The sequence below is a fragment of the Primulina eburnea genome, chromosome 1 (assembly GCF_022965805.1).
Source record: "Primulina eburnea isolate SZY01 chromosome 1, ASM2296580v1, whole genome shotgun sequence".
Taxonomy (NCBI): Eukaryota; Viridiplantae; Streptophyta; class Magnoliopsida; order Lamiales; family Gesneriaceae; genus Primulina; species Primulina eburnea.
The window spans coordinates 12586739-12606999 of record NC_133101.1 but is presented as its reverse complement, the minus strand read 5'-3'; the positions used below and the strand labels follow the sequence as shown (position 1 = coordinate 12606999).

General features: G+C 34.5%; 1 protein-coding gene across 1 annotated transcript; it reads right to left on the bottom strand.

Moving 5' to 3' along the window:
* Positions 1–1987: 1987 nt before the first annotated feature.
* LOC140804387 (uncharacterized) lies at positions 1988–9686 on the bottom strand. The gene is made up of 16 exons (XM_073160387.1): positions 9570–9686; positions 8826–8916; positions 8534–8623; positions 8333–8417; positions 7619–7680; positions 6629–6737; positions 6447–6531; positions 5024–5478; positions 4776–4857; positions 4376–4429; positions 3911–4007; positions 3373–3481; positions 2819–3165; positions 2464–2605; positions 2159–2332; positions 1988–2054 (listed from the first exon to the last, which is right to left on the bottom strand). The coding sequence occupies exons 1-16, from the start codon at positions 9684–9686 to the stop codon at positions 1988–1990; spliced, it is 2166 nt and encodes a 721-aa protein (XP_073016488.1).
* Between the last annotated feature and the right edge of the window lie 10575 nt (positions 9687–20261).

Genomic DNA, 20261 nt, shown 5'->3' with positions numbered 1-20261 from the left:
CGAGTGAAACACAAAGGCACGGACCCCATGCCCTCATCCGTGTAGAGGTCCGTGCTGACTCACAAAAACGACACTGGAGGAATAACAAAGGCACGGACCCCGTGTCAGGGTCCGTGTACTGGTCCGGCTAGACACTGAACGACGAAACCTGCGTGCAAAACTTAGTGTGATGTTTCCTTCTCCCCAACCAAACCAAATGACCACGGATCGATACCCCGAGACACATCCTTGTACGCTACGGCATTGTACCAACCCAAGTAAGCCATTAAAATTGTTCCCAGGAGCAACAATCAACAACAACAACGACACGACCTGAAATTCGTCACCATTATTCTCCCTACGACTTTTGATTCAACCTGGTGCCTAACGACACGAACGGTGATCCAAATACCAACCCAACATCATAAAAATCATACCTAGACGCAGCAACGATCGCCCGTCGATCCCCAACGAAGCCTGCAACATAAAACTTCAAGAAACTCATCAATAACAAAATTTTATGGATTTCACGGTTTGAGCAGTCTCACGAAAAACATCATAACTCACTCATTTTTCGTCCAAAAAACTAGAATTTTATATCAAATCGAAGGCATCAAAAAGTTCTACATTTTCTGTGTTGAAAGTTTTATCAAAATCCCGACTGAAAAATCTCAATATTTGAAAAGACAGTAAAAACGAATATTTTGAGATTCAAAACTACTTCAAAATACGTCCAATACAATTTCTGCTCAAACTACTACTAATCATTCACATGTTTTCACACAAAACGCATCAAAATTCATACTATGACAAGATCGATGCAGCAAGAACAGAATATACGTGCCTTTTGATAATAAACATTACCAAACCGACGATATTGAAGCAGAAACGGTGCGAGGCTTGATCCGAGACGACCGTGGCACTAAAATCCTTGAAGAATTCACACGAAAATTGTTGGAAGATGGAGAGTGGAGGGGGCGGCTGCTCTATGAGTGAAGAACCCTAGTTTTCTTCTCTCAAAATTAATAAAAACTGAATTGTGATAGTGTGTGTGTGTGTTTTTTACCGATATTAGTGTGTGAAAAAGTGTGTAAAATGTGTAAGTGTGTGTGTGGCGTGGGTTTAGATAATAATTAGAGAATAAATTATTGCTATAATGCGTAATTAAAATGTAAATAAAATGCTAATCCTCCACTAATTAAATAAAATCTCTAACTTTAAAATAACTTGCACAAAGCCAACTTTAAAAGTCTTAAAATTCTAAAATTCACTAAATAAATAATTTTAGGCATAAATGTGCTAAGGCTAAATAAATTATTTAAAACGCCCCATCCTCGACTAAAATAAAATTACCACATTTAAAAATTGCCAAAAATCGTCACCGGTCTTTTCCTCAATTCCGCCTCGAATAATCGCCTGAAACATGAAACTCGAAAAACATTTTAACGTGCATCACTAAGTCATAAATAATTTAAAATAATGCATTTAATTAAATCATGCACTGCTAAACTCAGATTAAAATAATTTAAATGATTTAAGAATAATTAAATAAATGCATGGGTTTTACGTGTATGAAATTTGGGCTCTACAGGTAAACAGATAAAGTAAATGTCATAATTGTACAAAACCGTAAAAAATTATTAAAATAAAGATCGTTTTACATTATAGCCAATAAAAACCTAAGCCACAAGTTGGCTCTCTGGACACCTACTCTAACAAATACAAAATACTAGGAAATTCAAATATCCAACCATATTTTTCCTACCAATTAATAGAATAAACATCCTTCCTCGGCAGTTATTATGTATAGGACATATCAGTGGATTTTCACAGAAGCACCGCAGAAGGAAAAATTCGAAACACAGACCTGCTGAGGGAGATAGAGGCCTGCCATAAATCATAGATTGTAAGGGGCTGCTGACTGAGGATTTCAGTCGAGAGGGAGGACTTTTCATTGACAATTTTTAAAGAGGAATTTCGTTATACTGGAGATGGGGAGAGTAAATATTCAGGCTGTAATCTTTGTAGAAGTATCCCACATAAGGGAAAACATGGTGAGAAAGATTTCTTGAAGGCTGAAGATTCGAAAAAAGATTTAAAATTGGAAGGGTATAAAGGCAACGCGAAAAAAATTAGAGGTGCCAACTTTGAAGCTTGTCTTTGACAACATATGCAAAACCAGGAATATTTAGCAGGGCAAAGTTGCATAGATACAGAACACCGGTGTAGCTTATGGGTTTGATCAACTTCATTGCCATTCTTCACACCTGAACAAATGGCGTATTCTATTGATTCAAATGGCACAATTACTGAACAAAAACTGCAATGTTCTTCATATTCAAAACTCTCTCTCCTGTTAATAAAGCAAGAATGGAACCAGCCTTCAGCTAATAGATTGATACAGTATCTTAAGATGCTATACTATGTATGTGTGCATGAATGAACCAAAAGAAGTTCAACAAAGATAAGAACATCATGAATTACCTCTTCTTAATTTTAGCAACTTTGGCACCAAGAAATTTTAAATCATCCTCGACAATTTTCTCATGAAGTGAGATATAGTGCTCCAGTTGTGGCCTTTCATCAGGACGCCAACAGCCAACATCACAAAAATTTGTTGGCACATCTGTCAGAAGATCTAAAATGGCAGAAAAATATAAACCAAAAAGTCTTCTCCGTAGTTCATTTTTACAGCACAACTGCAACTCCTTCCATACATTTGTCTGTTCCTCTATGACACTACTGAATCATTCCAAGTCTTGGTGTTTTCTACTCTCGCTCACCTCATCATTTTTAAGCACAACATACCTGATGATTACATTGATGAGGTGCAACTTACGGGTTGAAAGAGTGGGCAAAATTTTAAATGTCGTAGACAAGAACATAGTACAAATGCCAGAATTGGATCCAAAATAAGATGTCAACCATTTTTGCAGAATATGCTCTACATAGTTTGGTATCGACTGTTTGAAAGACACGAGGGCTGCCACAATATCCCAAATGTTCAGAAGCCCACTGAAACTCCCACACAGACTCAGAGACCATAATATATTTTTTTCCCACAAAATTAATTCTACCTCAGGGAAACCAGGAAATGATCCGAAATCAATATCAAAACATATATTGGAGGAAGTGTCCAATTGCTGCCCTCCAATCCAAAGGAACTCGATAGCAGCTTTCTGAGTTCTGTAAAATTACAATAACATTTATTGGTCAATCAAACATAGGTAACTGTTTGAACGGTTAGTTCTTATTGCTTCCATTCAGCTTTTGACTAAATCATCAAAATTTTCTTTTAAAGAAATGTGGGTGCTTGTTTGTTGCAGGCATCTATCCACATAGCAGTTTCTATTTCATAATTTGTTACCAGAAAATATAATTTTAAAAGTTCACCTTTCCTGGTACATGGGATTAAATAAATCAGAATCAAATCTTCGAGCCTGAAAATAACAGACACCAAACTTCTTAGAACTAGATTTAAGTACAGGGGTATCAATGACATCTGTTCAGCATAAGGTAAAAGGTGACCAAGTGCAAGAAAAGGATCAAGAGATTCCATTGCTTAGAGTCATTTCAGTCAACTAAGCTCCTTTCCTAGGTATTATTATATGACTACTGTTCCGGAGAGATGAAATTTCGATTTTTCTATTTTCCTTTTTATTTTTATTTTCAGTAAATTTTCTTTATTTTTGTAAAGGGCAAGAAGCAAGATATTGACCAATCTCATCTAAAACATAATATGAGAGAAGTAAAAAATCAATTTTTTGGATGGTATGTTATCTAAGAGTTTTCTCAAAATGCTATGAATAGGATTCAGTTTTTTCTTCAAATCTTGAATCGCTACATCGAGTGAGTTTATTATTTTGACTTAAAATTTGATAAAAGAGAAAAACTAGTACAATATTCAGGATAAGTTCATAGACAGTCCTACTATAAGAGAATGGACGGATGGAATATGATACCACAGCAATTGCCAAGCTCCCATGAGATACTGCCAGACCAAAGCAAGAATCATATACATATGGAACCTGTAGAGAAAATCTAGAGTCTATTGGAAACAAATATGCAAATTTAAAACAGAAGTAAACATGAAAAATTAATGCATACATCCGGGTAGCTATTCAAACCAGGAGTATTTGAAGGAATGTGTATTTCCCTTAGTGCTTTCCCAACTAAATTCCACGATCTCATAGAGTTGTCCTGTAATACATGAACTGATCAAATAATTTGGAGGGCTACCAAGCTTTTCAACCTCAAGGCTTTCTGCTTGAGTCATTACTTGATAACAAAAGCAATTAACATGGATTTTTTAATTTTTAATATCTGTTGAACTAACACTCCCTTGATACTAAATTCATATTTATATCAATAAAACACTTCCTTCAATATTTATTACCTGGCTGCAGCTGTACAAGCAGAGTCCATCAAAAGGCCAAGCTAAACCAGTGACCTGATTGTTATTTTACAAGATAAATCATATGCCATTCCATATGCCAAAAAAGGTGTTGAGAACTTACAATGTGGTCATGCGCACTATAACAGCCAATTATTTCAAATTCATGGCTGGTCATATTCATGGTCCGCACTTCAAATGATCCGGATCCTTTACCAATAGCCAGGAACAAATTTAGTGGTGTTTGCAGGGGGCAGTAAATGAAAGTATGGAGACAGGTGCTGAATCAATAGTAATAACCTAATTACATGAGCAATCACAAGTTCCAAAATAAGATATAATCATAGTAGCTGGTCTAAATTTTGAAAGGATAAGTAGCAGACTTTTAGCAGGATATGCTGACCTCCCTCAGCAAAGAAAATGAAGCATGAACAGTTTCAGATGACTTCAGAAGTTCCTTAATATTCACCTGCCAAATCTTCACTCTATAAACAAAAAGAAGAGGAAAGTCACAAAATTAAATGTTATAATCAAATAAAAGGTAAACCTTATATGTATGTGTGTGTATAATTCAGTAGTTCTAACCCATGTCAAGAAAAATTTGCTAGACTTTTGGCTTCGAAAACAGAAAAAGGTTAATTAGTTACTCACCTCCCATTAGAACTTCCCGTCGCTAAAAGAAGTTGAGGTTTTGAAATTTCAGAGCCATATAAAGCCCAGCAAATAGATATGATGCATGTATCATGTGCCTTGAGAAAGCCACCATTTGATGCTTTACATGGAAGTTCAGGGGTAATAATGGAATAACTCTCTGGTGCATCAATTCTCCAGAATGAAATTAGACCACATTTCAATCCAGTAGCAAGAATAGAGCAGCATCCCGAGGAGTTATGAGGAATAGAAACCCAATCTTCAGATGTCCTCAGAATCGGTGACCAAGCCACAATAAGGGGTGTCAGCATTGCATTGTGAGAAGCATATTGTTGTGCCGTTATTAGTTGAACATTGCATTCTTTGATCTTCAGAGGTGTCCCTTCAGAAACAGATATGGGAATAATTTCCCATGTATTGTTTTCTTTTACATTGTCAAGTTTTTTTGCAGCAACCTAATAAAAATAGCAAAACATTCAATGTAATGACATATATAAAATGCACAACTTTTCAAATTGAAAGCAGATCATGTAGCTGCATTGAAGCTGATTTAGTAAGTATGGAGGTTCATGTCATGGAATAAAATAATAAAACTAAATCAGATAGTGAATGCAGTGTGCAGTACATTAGTTTCATTCTGTCTCCTTCGTTTTCTTTCCTTTCTTAAACTAGATACAGGTGGCTCATTAGGGCATTCAGATTCTGCATTATCTCGACTCCCTATCACTTGTATAAAGAAAAAACCCCAAGAATAGTTGGAATTCATATCATTAATTGTTATGTCATCAAGAATATTTCATCTAGAAAAGTATATGGGGATATTCAAGAAACGCTAATCAGCAAAAAGTTGAAAGATAAAACCAACTCACATCTAAACTTTCTGAAGATATAATTTGAGACTCTTCGAAATTGATCTTGGAAAGATAATTATACATCATCTCTGATATGTCCATAACCTAGAAAATTTCAGATTATAACTTTAGCAAATGTGTGAAAAACAAACATTAAATTTAGGAATCACAGATAACATACTAGATTCCAAATTCATGACATTTATTATGCATAAGCAACAAAACCGTAAATACAACAAACTTGAAGGGCTATGAAATTCTTTTTGAAAGAAATGTTGATTAGGTATTGCCTCTCCAAACATAAACAAAGCCTCCAGTACTAACACAACAAATTTACACATTAGCACAAATATGAATTTACTCATGGGCTCATAGCCAACACAGAACCAACAGTAAGAACATAATTAAGAGCATCTATAGACACAAGAATTGAAACAATTCCATTGCTAAAATTTTCACCATTTTTTTTGGTTCAGGAATATTATTAAAGTGAAGACACAGCAAGCTCGAACCATAATTCTGGTCCTGCCACCACTACTTCCTGAAAGCTTCATTTATAAAATACTTAATACCTCAATCCATTTAGCCGAAAAATCACAGAAGGGAAAGCGGTAAAGTTTGATGCGTCCCCTAGTTGTGCAAACAGCAAGCAAACAACTGCACGATTCATAGCAAAATGTGGAATTAATTCAGGGAGGCAACTTGCGTTGCATACTCAAACAAAAACTTCGATCAGGGGTAATGGTATCAGTACCCAGCATTGCTAGCAAGACCTGCAGGAGACCAGGAAATTGACCTAACACATGGTCGTGTATCCCGCACCACATGCATTGGCAACAAGCACCCAGAGAGAAAATCTATCCCTGTGACAAAATCATAAAGAATATTTCATCTAGAAAATTATATGGGGATATGCAAGAAACGCTAATCAGCAAAAAATTGAAAGATAGAACCAACTCACATCTAAACTTTCTGAAGATATAATTTGAGACTCTCCGAAATTGATCTTGGAAAGATAATTATACATCATCTCTGATATGTCCATAACCTAGAAAATTTCAGATTATAACTTTAGCAAATGTGTGAAAAACAAACATTAAATTTAGGAATCACAGATAACATACTAGATTCCAAATTCATGACATTTATTATGCATAAGCAACAAAACCGTAAATACAACAAACTTGAAGGGCTATGAAATTCTTTTTGAAAGAAATGTTGATTAGGTATTGCCTCTCCAAACATAAACAAAGCCTCCAGTACTAACACAACAAATTTACACATTAGCACAAATATGAATCTACTCATGGGCTCATAGCCAACACAGAACCAACAGTAAAAACATAATTAAGAGCATCTATAGACACAAGAATTGAAACAATTCCATTGCTAAAATTTTCACCATTTTTTTTGGTTCAGGAAGATTATTAAAGTGAAGGGACAGCAAGCTCGAGCCATAATTCTGGTCCTGCCACCACTACTTCGAGAAAGCTTCATTTATAACATACTTAATACCTCAATCCATTAAGCCGAAAAATCACAGAAGGGAAAGCGGTAAAGTTTGATGCGTCCCCTAGTTGTGCAAACAGCAAGCAAACAACTGCACGATTCATAGCAAAATGTGGAATTAATTCAGGGAGGCAACTTGCGTTGCATACTCAAACAAAAACTTCGATCAGGGGTAATGGTATCAGTACCCAGCATTGCTAGCAAGACCTGCAGGAGACCAGGAAATTGACCTAACACATGGTCGTGTATCCCGCACCACATGCATTGGCAACAAGCACCCAGAGAGAAAATCTATCCCTGTGACAAAATCATAAAGAATATTTCATCTAGAAAATTATATGGGGATATGCAAGAAACGCTAATCAGCAAAAAATTGAAAGATAGAACCAACTCACATCTAAACTTTCTGAAGATATAATTTGAGACTCTCCGAAATTGATCTTGGAAAGATAATTATACATCATCTCTGATATGTCCATAACCTAGAAAATTTCAGATTATAACTTTAGCAAATGTGTGAAAAACAAACATTAAATTTAGGAATCACAGATAACATACTAGATTCCAAATTCATGACATTTATTATGCATAAGCAACAAAACCGTAAATACAACAAACTTGAAGGGCTATGAAATTCTTTTTGAAAGAAATGTTGATTAGGTATTGCCTCTCCAAACATAAACAAAGCCTCCAGTACTAACACAACAAATTTACACATTAGCACAAATATGAATCTACTCATGGGCTCATAGCCAACACAGAACCAACAGTAAAAACATAATTAAGAGCATCTATAGACACAAGAATTGAAACAATTCCATTGCTAAAATTTTCACCATTTTTTTTGGTTCAGGAAGATTATTAAAGTGAAGGGACAGCAAGCTCGAGCCATAATTCTGGTCCTGCCACCACTACTTCGAGAAAGCTTCATTTATAACATACTTAATACCTCAATCCATTAAGCCGAAAAATCACAGAAGGGAAAGCGGTAAAGTTTGATGCGTCCCCCAGTGGTGCAAACAGCAAGCAAACAACTGCACGATTCATAGCAAAATGTAGAATTAATTCACGGAGGCAACTTGCGTTGCATACTCAAACAAAAACTTCGATCAGGGGTAATGGTATCAGTACCCAGCATTGCTAGCAAGACCTGCAGGAGACCAGGAAATTGACCTAACACATGGTCGTGTATCCCGCGACACATGCATTGGCAACAAGCACCCAGAGAGAAAATCTATCCCTGTGATAAAATGAAAACAAAATCAAATGCAGTGACCTGAGAAAATAAAAAGTACTTGAAACCTCAACTCAAAATTAATTTTCATTTGCACTGTAAAACAACAAACCCAGAAATCCAAATGGCATCCAAATTGTGTACATACATACATACAATGAGCTCATTCAAAACTATGAAATTCATTTTTTAATATGATTCTACGTACCTCCAACATTTATGACACCAATGGAAAAAGGCTTGCTTGGGAGAACAGAAATTACACCTCGACATCCAGCTCCAGAAGGTTTAGCAGGATTCTAACCAAGTGAACAACAAGCATATACCAGTGATTCGAAGGCTAAATCAAACAGTATAAAATTAAATCCTAATTTGAAAAAACAAATAAAAAGTAAGGTAATATGAATTATATAGACCAACTACTATAAGATTCTCTATCAAATTCAAATCAGACCCTGTATTGAACTCCAACGTAAAACAGCTTCCAGACCAGTTATGAAGATCAGGTAGATTAAAATGTAAGCATAAATTTGGCGTTTAAAATTCAACAACAATGCAAAAGTCTTCGGCTAAAAAATAAGCATGCTATTCAGAAATATTATTACATTATACGCAATCAATTGATTTAGTAGTTGTCTTTCCTAAGTCATGGGATCAGATACCATCGGGTGGATCGCTGAATACTGGACTCAGAATCAGTGGTCATTGATTTTTGTTCATGTCAGTGCATGGTTAATAATGCCATCTGCATAATCCTCACTCTAACAAAATCACTTGACAGCCCAAAATTCTTGATCAACTAAAAACTCAGCTAGAACAGATTGAATGCCAGGATACATCTGAACATGAGCAATTTCAATGTTGAGACTCAAATGCTATACATCGTATCAGTAAAATTGCATCAAAGCAATTCAATACTAAAATTAGCAAACTTTGAAAAGTTAACAATTACCAGGATCGTAACGAGGCTACCAGAAGCGACCGCCACCAGATTCTCTTCGGACCAAGCAACAGCGTTCGGATAACAAGGCGCTGATACGAGCACCGCTACTTGGAAGCGGGAAGACATTGTTGAAGAGAATTGAAACAGAAATCAGAGCGGCGTTTTATTATTTTGGAGTGAAGCGGATTCGATGCTTCGACCTAATTTGTGAAACAGCTCGAATAGTCCAAATCGAATTACACCATATAACCTACATATATTTGTATTTCCTAGACTAGACTAGAAGACTAAAAAAATCTTCTATTTTATATTATTAAAAAAATAAAAATATTTATTTTTATGTGGATTTAGGATTTCTCGCTTAGAGGGCAAAAACAATGGATATTGAGGAAGCAACAAGCATTGAAGAAATGAAGTTGAAACATTAGTCAATCTCATGCATTACCCAATTTAGGGGTGAGTAGAAACCAAAGCCAAATCAAATAGTTGGTTTGGTTTTTAGTCGATCGATTTATATTAGTTTTAAAATTAATCATATCGAAAAAATTGGTTTTGTTCAAAGTTTTGGTGAAAAATCCTAACCGAACCAATTTTATAAATATATAATATTTTTAATTATATACATATTATTTTATTTTATGTCATATAATTGATATTATGAAAGTTTGATGATTGGTATTGGTGGCACATTTTATAAAGCTAAAAAAAATTGACCATTATCCCGTTCAATCTTCACAAGTATTTATTGATCTTCATGATGTTTTTGGAAAAAGGTTAAAAAACCTTGAGCAAGAAATCTTGGATGCGAGTGAATTTACTCTTACCAAATACCCAAGTTGGATAAACATAAAAGATAAATGTTTTTCTTTCTTTAAAGTGTGATAATGGATGATATTGAAGCTATTTCTAAAAGTTGAAATATTGAAAACTTATATTTATCTATTTATAGTAGCTAGTTTTGAAAATTTAAATTATGATGATAAAAAGTCAAAATATTTTATTTGAACAAAATTAAAATTTAAAATTGAACATCCAAAGGTTCGCGACGGTATTGAAAAAGCAGTCGCTATATTAAACGGAGATTTTTTTTAAAAAAACCGTCGTTTAGGAAGCGAAGGTTTGTAACCATAAAATGCATAAAAAAAACTACTACGCAAAAATTAAAATTATGTAGTAAATTTTCGGGGAAAAAAAAATTAAAACCTGATTTGCGCGAAGATATGCAGCTCCACGTAACGCTGGAAAATCGTACCGACGAGCAAATCTACGAAATAAATACGAAAAAATGTTAGTACAAAATTAAAAAATCGAAACTTCGAAAAATTGATAGAGTTTAACTAATACTAGAGATAGACGAAAAATGTCTGCGAACCTCGGTATATATAGAATTATAGCGACGACTATATAGCAACGGTTCAACCAAAACCGTCGCCATAAGATCAGCGACGGTTGTTGCATAACCGTCGCTATTATGGCGACGGTTTTGCAAAAACCGTCGCCGATCTCTAGATCGGCGACTGTTTTATTAAAACCGTCACTTGTCAAATTAAGAGATGGTTTCCTAAAACCGTTGCTACAAAATAACGACGGGTAGAATACAAGTCCGTCGCATAATGCGATGGGTAAAAAACCCGTCGCACAAAATAACGACGGGTTTATCAAACAGTCGCAATATTAGCGACAATTTATGAAAAACCGTCGCTATTATAACGACGGTTTTTCTTGAACCGTCGCTATTCTAGCGACGGTTTTAATTTAACCGTCGCTTAATTTGATAAGCGACGGTTCAAGAAAAACCGTCGCTATAATAGCGACGGTTTTAATAAAACCGTCGCTATGCTTTCTGTTTTTTTGTAGCGACAACCCATATCAAATAGATAATATTAATTAGGAAATTGTAATTATGATCCTATTTATTTGTCTATTTTTTATTTTAGTCTTCTAAATTGTCAAATTTTCATCTTAGCATGTTATCTTAGTTTCTTTCTTCTTATTTTCTTTTTGCAATTTTAGTTTTTTTCTCACACGGTGTTAATGAAGTGTTGACGCAACGTTACATGACGATGACTTGTACATTGTCACATTAAAACTTAGAGACACAGTAAAAATATTTTTTGATCCTGAGCTGACTGATCCGATAAAAAAAATATTATCGTGGGTTCCAAAGAAAATTTCTTTGATACCTAGCAGGATGTTGGTCATCATGGTTTAAGATCTCGGAATTAGTTGGAGAATACTACTCACTAATCGATGTACTAGTTTTTTATTTAGAAAATGAAAACATAGCTTTCTTCTTTCTTCCTTGAACTTTCATTATAAAACCAACATGTCACGCCCCGAGACCGAGGCGTATGGTATATGATTTCTTCTCGGTTTGGAATTTGACATTCTACCCCAACAATTTACCATTGCATGAGTCTTGGCTATACAATCCATTCTCAGAATGATGTCAAAATCCACAATTGAGAGTTGAATAGAGTCGGCATTGAACGTATGCTTATTGTTACTGATTTTATAGTCTCGATGTAACTCGAAGGTTTCGATAGCCTTACTAGTAGGTGTTGCTATCCTAAAAGGTTTAATAAGCATTTTAGGTTTAACTCCTAATTTCTTAGTGAACCTCTTAGATATAAAAGAATGTGTGTCATAACAATCAAACAACACATAAGCAGGTAAATTTTTTTATTAGAATAGTAACTTCTAAAAAAAACTAGTTAAGGTCCCTCTAAGTTGCTAAATCTCGAGTTCGAGGCTACTCATGGTCTTAGATTGGGTCGCCATTTCTTGCTCAAACTTTTTCAAAATTATGTTCGAAAATGGTTGCAACATGCTCGAGATTTTAGAGAATTTATGCTTAAATCGGTGTGATATTCTTTGTGCAAAATGGGAGGGTTACTTATATGTGAGGAAGAAATGTTTTTAGTCACGATTCTATCCCTTAAATGCATCATTGATGAGCATAAATAGACCAAAAAGTAAGCTTGTTACCAAAAATAGAGGATGTCAAATCTGATGAGACTCTGATTACGCCTATAAATTAGATTTTAGGTCGTTGATTGATGGTTAATATACTACCTCGAAAATAATTGTCAAGGATATGAATGCACTGGTCCTTTGGCAAAATTTGACATCTTATCACGTTTTGTATATTAGGATCTCAGTCACATTATGATCATGCTGGCTCTAATATCATTTAAATGTCATGTCCTGAGACCTAGGTTTATAGACACATTCGTTTTTTAACAATCACATAATTTTAAAATAACATGCTCGTAATACAATATATAACCAAACCAGTTTATAAAATAATCCGTCATTGTCTTTACAACATGAAAGAAATCAATTAGTGCAGAAGAGTAAAACTTAAAACGTAAAATGACAATTGAAATATGAAAATAATCTTTCTTGGAAAGTGGCTTCTTCACCAGCTCCAGACATCTCATCATTTGTCCATCAACTTGTTTGTTGGTATTGTATAGGGAGAGAGGTAAGGGTGACTTAATTGGGAAACACTCAGCAAGTGGGGATTGTTCGGATATATATAACAAATACATATATTTTTTCTAAACGTAACATTTCTTAACGGAAGACATAACGTATCATAATCATATCCTGAACATGAAGCATTGAAATTTCATCTAATTTCCACGATTTTACTAATATATGTCCCCTATATGTTAATACTCAAGTGATGAGGCCATACAATGATTATAATCTCATCATATAGAGGTCATATAACAGTTATAATCCTACCATATAGCGGTCATATCTTATAATAGCTTTCCAAATTTTTATTGAATTATATCAATGTTTGGATCATATAAAGCTTAGAAAAGACATAAACGAATAAATCATGCTCAAACGAAATTGTTCAAAAATGGAACATAGAATATCATACGTGTATAGAATATCATACGTGTATATACGTTTTTAATACATAAGCCCGATTACTTTGGTCTTTCTTGATTCCAAACGTGAATATGAGTTGCTAGATTGTAGTTCAAATATAGTATTTGGTTGCTACAAGAAATTTTACTCGAAAATGGACAAAATAATGCCACGAAATCTGCTGCTGAAAGCCTCGAATTTTGCAGTTTTTCTTCTTGTACTTTTGTGAGGTTTTCGGTGTTATTTTATCTTGGTTTGATCTCTTACTTATAGTTTGGATCTTACTTATAGTTGGGAAGAGAGAAGTTGAGCGGATGCCTTAGTGAACGTTTTAAGGCTTTTAAGCAGCTTATTTAATGCTATAATGTAGCCATCAATTGGGTGTTACAATAGGTATACGGACATGGCTTAATTTTTGAGATTTGTCGTTATAGGTTGTCATCAAGTCATTGAATGGGTTCAAACTTATTGGATGTGCCCAAAATTTCGAGTTCTTGGGCTGTAGTACTTATAAATTTTTGTGGCCTTCACACAACCTATTAATGAATATATAATTCAGTCTTCGGAAAATTAATCGACAAAATATACCATCCGAGCAGATCCTATATACGGTTTCTTGCTTATACATATCATCAACCACAATTCATCTGCTCCTATGTATGTCGATACCATACTGAACCTCGCCATCTGAAGACCCTCGTGGAGTCGATAAATGAGTCAAAGTCTAGCACTAGTACGTAGATCATCTATGTTGTCTCGGATCAAAATACTAATGATATAAAACCTTAACTGCAGACTAATCTACTCGATAAATAATAACAAATTGGAAAGTCGGATGGAAGGTTGTCCAGTGACTCATCATATGATAAAGTTTAATCATTGGGATATTTTTGCACGTGTGTGGAGATTTTGTGTGCTTACACGAATGTATCAGTTGGAATATGTGAAAAAGTCGTTTAAAGATGAAAAAGTTGATTCTTTGATAGATTCGGATAAACATTAAATTATACAGTCACAAACACAAAACGTGGCAGTGGAGGTGTCACAAGGGGTTTTGTGAAAAAGTTGACTCCTTTTGATAGATTCTTAAAAACATTAAAGTATATAGTCACAAATCACAACACGTGGCAGTAGAGGTGTCACAAGGGGTTTTGTGTGACAAAGTGTGTAGTAGGTGGAGGGATGACAATGGGGTGGAGTTGGGTTTGTTATCTCCATCCTAGTCTTCGAGTTACATCCCTACCCCTATACCTGTCACGATCTTCGTTTTTTCGGGTTCGGGTTCGGTTCCCATTTCAAAAATATTAATGGTTCAACACGGCGTGGGTACAGGGATTCCCCGCCCCGATCCCCGTTTCGAGTTTTCCCCGTGGGTCTCCAAATCCGTGGGAAAAATTGTCATCTCTGAGTAGGTGTTGGTGTTTAAATTTATGGAAAATAACTTTTTTAATCAGCCAATATTGTTTATTTTGAGTTTTAGTTTATTAACAGGTTAAATATTGGTCATTGTACACTAACTATCAGTGTTCGGTTATTTTGGTTAAATTGCTTATGCGACGCTGAATATATAACTTTTTAGACATCATAGCAGCATTCTTTTTAATGTTAGTAAATTTTTGGTTCAACTTAACAATTTTCAATGTAAGATCAATATTTTTTGTTTCAATGTCACAATTTTCAATATATAATCAATACTATAAAGATAATTTTCTTAACTAAACACATAAACTAAGCTTTACAATAATGACATTCTATTACAATTAACTATAAAAAATTGATTTTTTAGCATTTTTATTTGCAAAGTGATAAACCAATATTTCATAAATAGATTTTTATTAGAACTCATTGATGTTGCAGAATATCACGAATCGAAACCTTTTTGTGCATTCCAAAAACTTCTAAATAGGTGCTCTGTAGGGGTTCAAACACTTCTAAAACATTCTCCATATTTCATCAATTAAGATTTTTCTGTGAAATCTTTTGTGCATAGAATAATCATTTAGAATAGTATAGAATGGAATTAACTAGAATAGTGTAGATCTTAGAACCTCCTAGAGAGTTGATATGTATCGCTTTCATTGTAGAAAGCTACTAGTATAAATAGGATTAATATAAATAGGGTGAAGCTCTTATTGTAAACTACCAAGTTTTCAAGCAATATATCATTTTCTTTCAAAGTTTTCAAGAAGCATTTTTACTTAAGTCACTTGCACACAAGCACCAAAGGACTTTATCTATGCAGCTTACATGGATAAACAGATAGAGTAAATGTCATAATTGTACAAAACCGTAAAATATTATTAAAATAAAGATCTTTTTACATTAGAGCCAATAAAAACCCAAGCCACAAGTTGGCTCGCCGGACACCTACTCTAACAAATACAAAATACTTGGAAATTCAAATATCCAACCATATTTTTCCTACCAATTAATAGAATAAACATCATTCCATGGTAGTTATTATGTATAGGACATATCAGTGGATTTTCACAGAAGCACCGCTGAAGGAAAAATTGGAAACACAGACCTGCTGACGGAGATATAAGCCTGTCATAAATCATAGATTGTAAGGGGCTGCTGACTGAGGATTTCAGTCGAGAGGGCGGATTTTTCATTGACAATTTTTAAAGATGAATTTCGTTATACTAGAGATGGGGAGAGTAAATATTCAGGCTGTAATCTTTGTAGAAGTATCCCACATAAGGGACAACATGGTGAGAAAGATTTCTTGAAGGCTGAAGATTCGAAAAAAGATTTAAAATTGGAAGGGTATAAAGGCATCGTGAAAAAAATTAGAGGTGCCAACTTTGAAGCTCGTCTTTGACAACACATGCAAAACCAAGAATATTTAGCAGGGCAAAGTTGCATAGATACAGAACACCGGTGTAGCTTATGGGTTTGATCAACTCCATTGCCATTCTTCACTCCCGAACAAATGGCGTATTCTATTGATTCAAATGGCACAATTGCTGAACAAAAACTGCAATGTTCTTCATATTCAAAACTCTCTCTCCTGTTAATAAAGCAAGAATGGAACCAGCCTTCAACTAATAGATTGATACAGTATCTTAAGATGCTATTCTATGTATGTGTGCATGGATGAACCAAAAAGAAGTTCAACAAAGATAAGAACATCATGAATTACCTCTTCTTAATTTTACCAACTTTGGCAGCAAGAAATTTTAAAACATCCTCGACAATTTTCTCATGAAGTGAGATTTAGTGCTCCAGTTGTGGCCATTCATCAGGACGCAAACAGCCAACATCGCAAAAATTTGTTGGAACATCTGACAGAAGATCTAAAATGGCAGAAAAATATAAACCAACAAGTCTTCTCCGTAGTTCATTTTCACAGCACAACTGCAACTCCTTCCATATATTTGTCTGTTCCTCTATGGCACTACTGAATCTTTCCAAGTCTTGGTGTTTCTACTCTCGCTCACCTCATCATTTTTAAGCACAACATGCCTGATGATTACATTGATGAGGTGCAACTTACGGGTTGAAAAAGTGGGCAAAATTTTAAATGCCGTAGACAAGAACGTAGTACAAATGCCAAAATTGGATCCAAAATAAGATGTCAACCATTTCTGCAGAATATGTCTGCATAGTTTGGTATCGACTGTTTGGAAGACACGAGGGCTGCCACAATATCCCAAATGTTCGAAAGCCCACTGAAAGTCCCACACAGACTGAGAGACCATAATATGTTTTTTTCCCACCAAATTAATTCTACCTCAGGGAAACCAGGAAATGATCCGAAATCAATATCAAAACATATATTGGAGGAATTGTCCAATTGCAGCCCTCCAATCCAAAGGAACTCGATAGCAGCTTTATGAGTTCTGTAAAATTACAATAACATTTATTGGTCAATCAAACATAGGTAACTGTTTGAACGGTTAATTCTTATTGCTTCCATTCACCTTTTGATTAAATCATCAAAATTTTCTTTTAAAGAAATGTGGGTGCTTGTTTGTTGAAAGCATCTATCCACATGGCAGTTGCTATTTCATAATTTGTTACCAGAAAATATAATTTTAAAAGTTCACCTTTCCTGGTACATGGGATTTAATAAATCAGAATCAAATCTTCGAGCCTGAAAATAACAGACACCAAACTTCTTAGAACTAGATTTAAGTACAGGGGTATCAATGACATCTATTCAGCATAAGGTAAAAGGTGACCAAGTGCAAGAAAAGGATCAAGAGATTCCATTGCTTAGAGTCATTTCAGTCAACTAAGCTCCTTTTCCTAGGTATTATTATATGACTATTGTTCCGGAGAGATGAAATTTCGATCTTTCTATTTTCCTCTTTATTTTTATTTTCAGTAAATTTTCTTTATTTTTGTGAAGGGCAAGAAGCAAGATATTGACCAATCTCATCTGAAACATAATATGAGAGAAGTAAAAAATCAATTTTTTGGATGGTATGTTATCTAAGATTTTTCTCAAAATGCTATGAATAGAATTCAGTTTTTTCTTCAAATCTTGAATCGCTACATCGAGTGAGTTTATTATTTTGACTTAAAATTTGATAAGAGAGAAAAACTAGTACAATATTAAGGATAAGTTCATGGACATTCCAATTATAAGAGAATGGACGGATGGAATATGATGCCACAGCAATTGCCAAGCTCCCATGAGATACTGCCAGACCAAAACAAGAATCATATACATATGGAACTTGCAGGGAAAATATAGAATCTATTGGAAACAAATATGCAAATTTAAAACAGAAGTAAACATGAAAAATTAATGCATACATCTGGGGAGCTATTAAAACCAGGAATATTTGAAGGAATGTGTATTTCCCCTAGTGCTTTCCCAACTAAATTCCACGCTTTAATTGAGTTGTCCTGTAATACATGAACTGATCAAATAATCTGTAGGGCTACCAAGCTTTTCAACCTCAAGGCTTTCTGCATAGGCATTACTTGATAACAAAAGCAATTAACATGGATTTTTTAATTTTTAATATCTGTTGAACTAACACTGTGGGGCCCTTAGCTCCTAATCGTTATTATAACACACGATCTGATTAGGGTTAATTAATTACAGAGGAAAACGAGTTTAAAATTTCCTTTACAATGAGCCCAAATCATTTTATTTGAATACTAAAAATAGTATTTCAACTAATATCATAAAACATGCCCGCACGTAATCAAATCCAATCACATACAAACATCACATATCCACGGGACATGCCCCGGTATATAGATACATATACATATATACTGGGAACAAGACATAAAACCTCAACTCAAATTGTGACTCCCTCCAGAAGCACCATCTCCGGTCTCCTGATATCCTGGAGTACCTGTCATTGTCCACACACAAAGACAACAACAGCCCCCCTTGGGGATGAGCAAAGCTCCGTATGGAACAACCAATCATATATACCACAGATATCTAAATAATGATATATGGTATGCAATGCATGTATGTCGTGGAGGTATCGGGTAATATGCCCATCCACTGGGCACATGTCAGAATCAATCAAATCGCTATCAAATCAATGTTCGAGCTGGCACACCGGCCAATATGGGAATACACGTATGATAGCGTCGGCAAAGCGCCATCAAATCCCACATCTCATATCCAATCATATGGGGCCACAATTGTCTATGCTTTACGGGTCATATAAAACCGGCATAGCGATTGTGTTCACAAACCCCGGAATCCAATCCAATCATATCAAGGTATCCAAGGATCATAGCTCAACGTGCATGTCATGTATCGATGTATGCATAAAATGATGTGTGTTAACAAAACATTTATTTTATACATCGATATACAAATCTCAATGTCATGTATGCCACATCAATCAAATAATAAGGCATATAGACACATAATCTCAATCCAATCAATCCAACATATATCATATAATACAGATACCTGTCGTATGTTCTCCGGTCGCAACATACCTCAATTTTTCGTTCCCAATTCATGCAGCTTGAAGATATCAATATAATACGCTATCTACATCAATAACACATTCATTTCATTCAATAATATCATTCAAATTGAATAATATAAGTTTCAAATATCTTTTGAAACTTAAAAAATTCATATCTAATCGAAATCGGAACATAATTCAATTCCGACTTCAAAACTTAGTTTCTTGTCAGTTATTCTACCGCATATATAACCGACACATAATTCTTCAATCTCAGTCCAACTATTAAAATTCCCTTATTATAATAAATTAGGAAAAATTTTAAATAACATCACTATAATCATCTCTACTTCGTTAAAATCATACACTAGTCAACAATTTTCAGTTTCTGTATGATTTAACAATTTAACGGATTTATTCCAAAAATCGACGAATTTCAAACATCACCAAAACTATGAAATTTATACCTCCAATCGAAGACCTCGTGTCAACGATCCCAGATCTGAAGTCGGTTCTTCAATTGGATAACCCGATAAGTCGCACGATTGAAAAAGAAATCGAAAATCTCTGACCTCTCCCTCTCACCTCTCTGTCGAACGAAATGCTTCTACGGTGGAATTGAGAAAGTTTCGATTCCACCGTCTCCATTTTATATATTTTTTATTTTTTTTATATTTTTTTAATATTATATTATATTATATTATATTAATAATAATATAATATAATATAATATATACTATTTAACATTTTAACGTCGGTATATCACTTTGGACCAGTCAAACGATACAATTTTTTCAAAACTCAAAACATGAAACTTCTATATCTTTGAGTTTTCTACGTCATATCCAAATTTCAAATCATTTGGACTTCATATGAAAAAGATATGTCACTATTTATCATTTTGTCCTTAAAA

Bases quoted from the DNA above. Each gene is read 5' to 3' on its own strand.
- LOC140804387 (XM_073160387.1), bottom strand. From the start codon at position 9,686: ATGTCTTCCCGCTTCCAAGTAGCGGTGCTCGTATCAGCGCCTTGTTAT. The intron at 8,917-9,569 runs GTAATTGTTAAC...TCACTTGGTTAG, and splicing joins GTAGCCTCGTTACGATCCTG to AATCCTGCTAAACCTTCTGG. The intron at 3,166-3,372 runs GTGAACTTTTAA...GTAATTTTACAG, and splicing joins AATCCCATGTACCAGGAAAG to AACTCAGAAAGCTGCTATCG.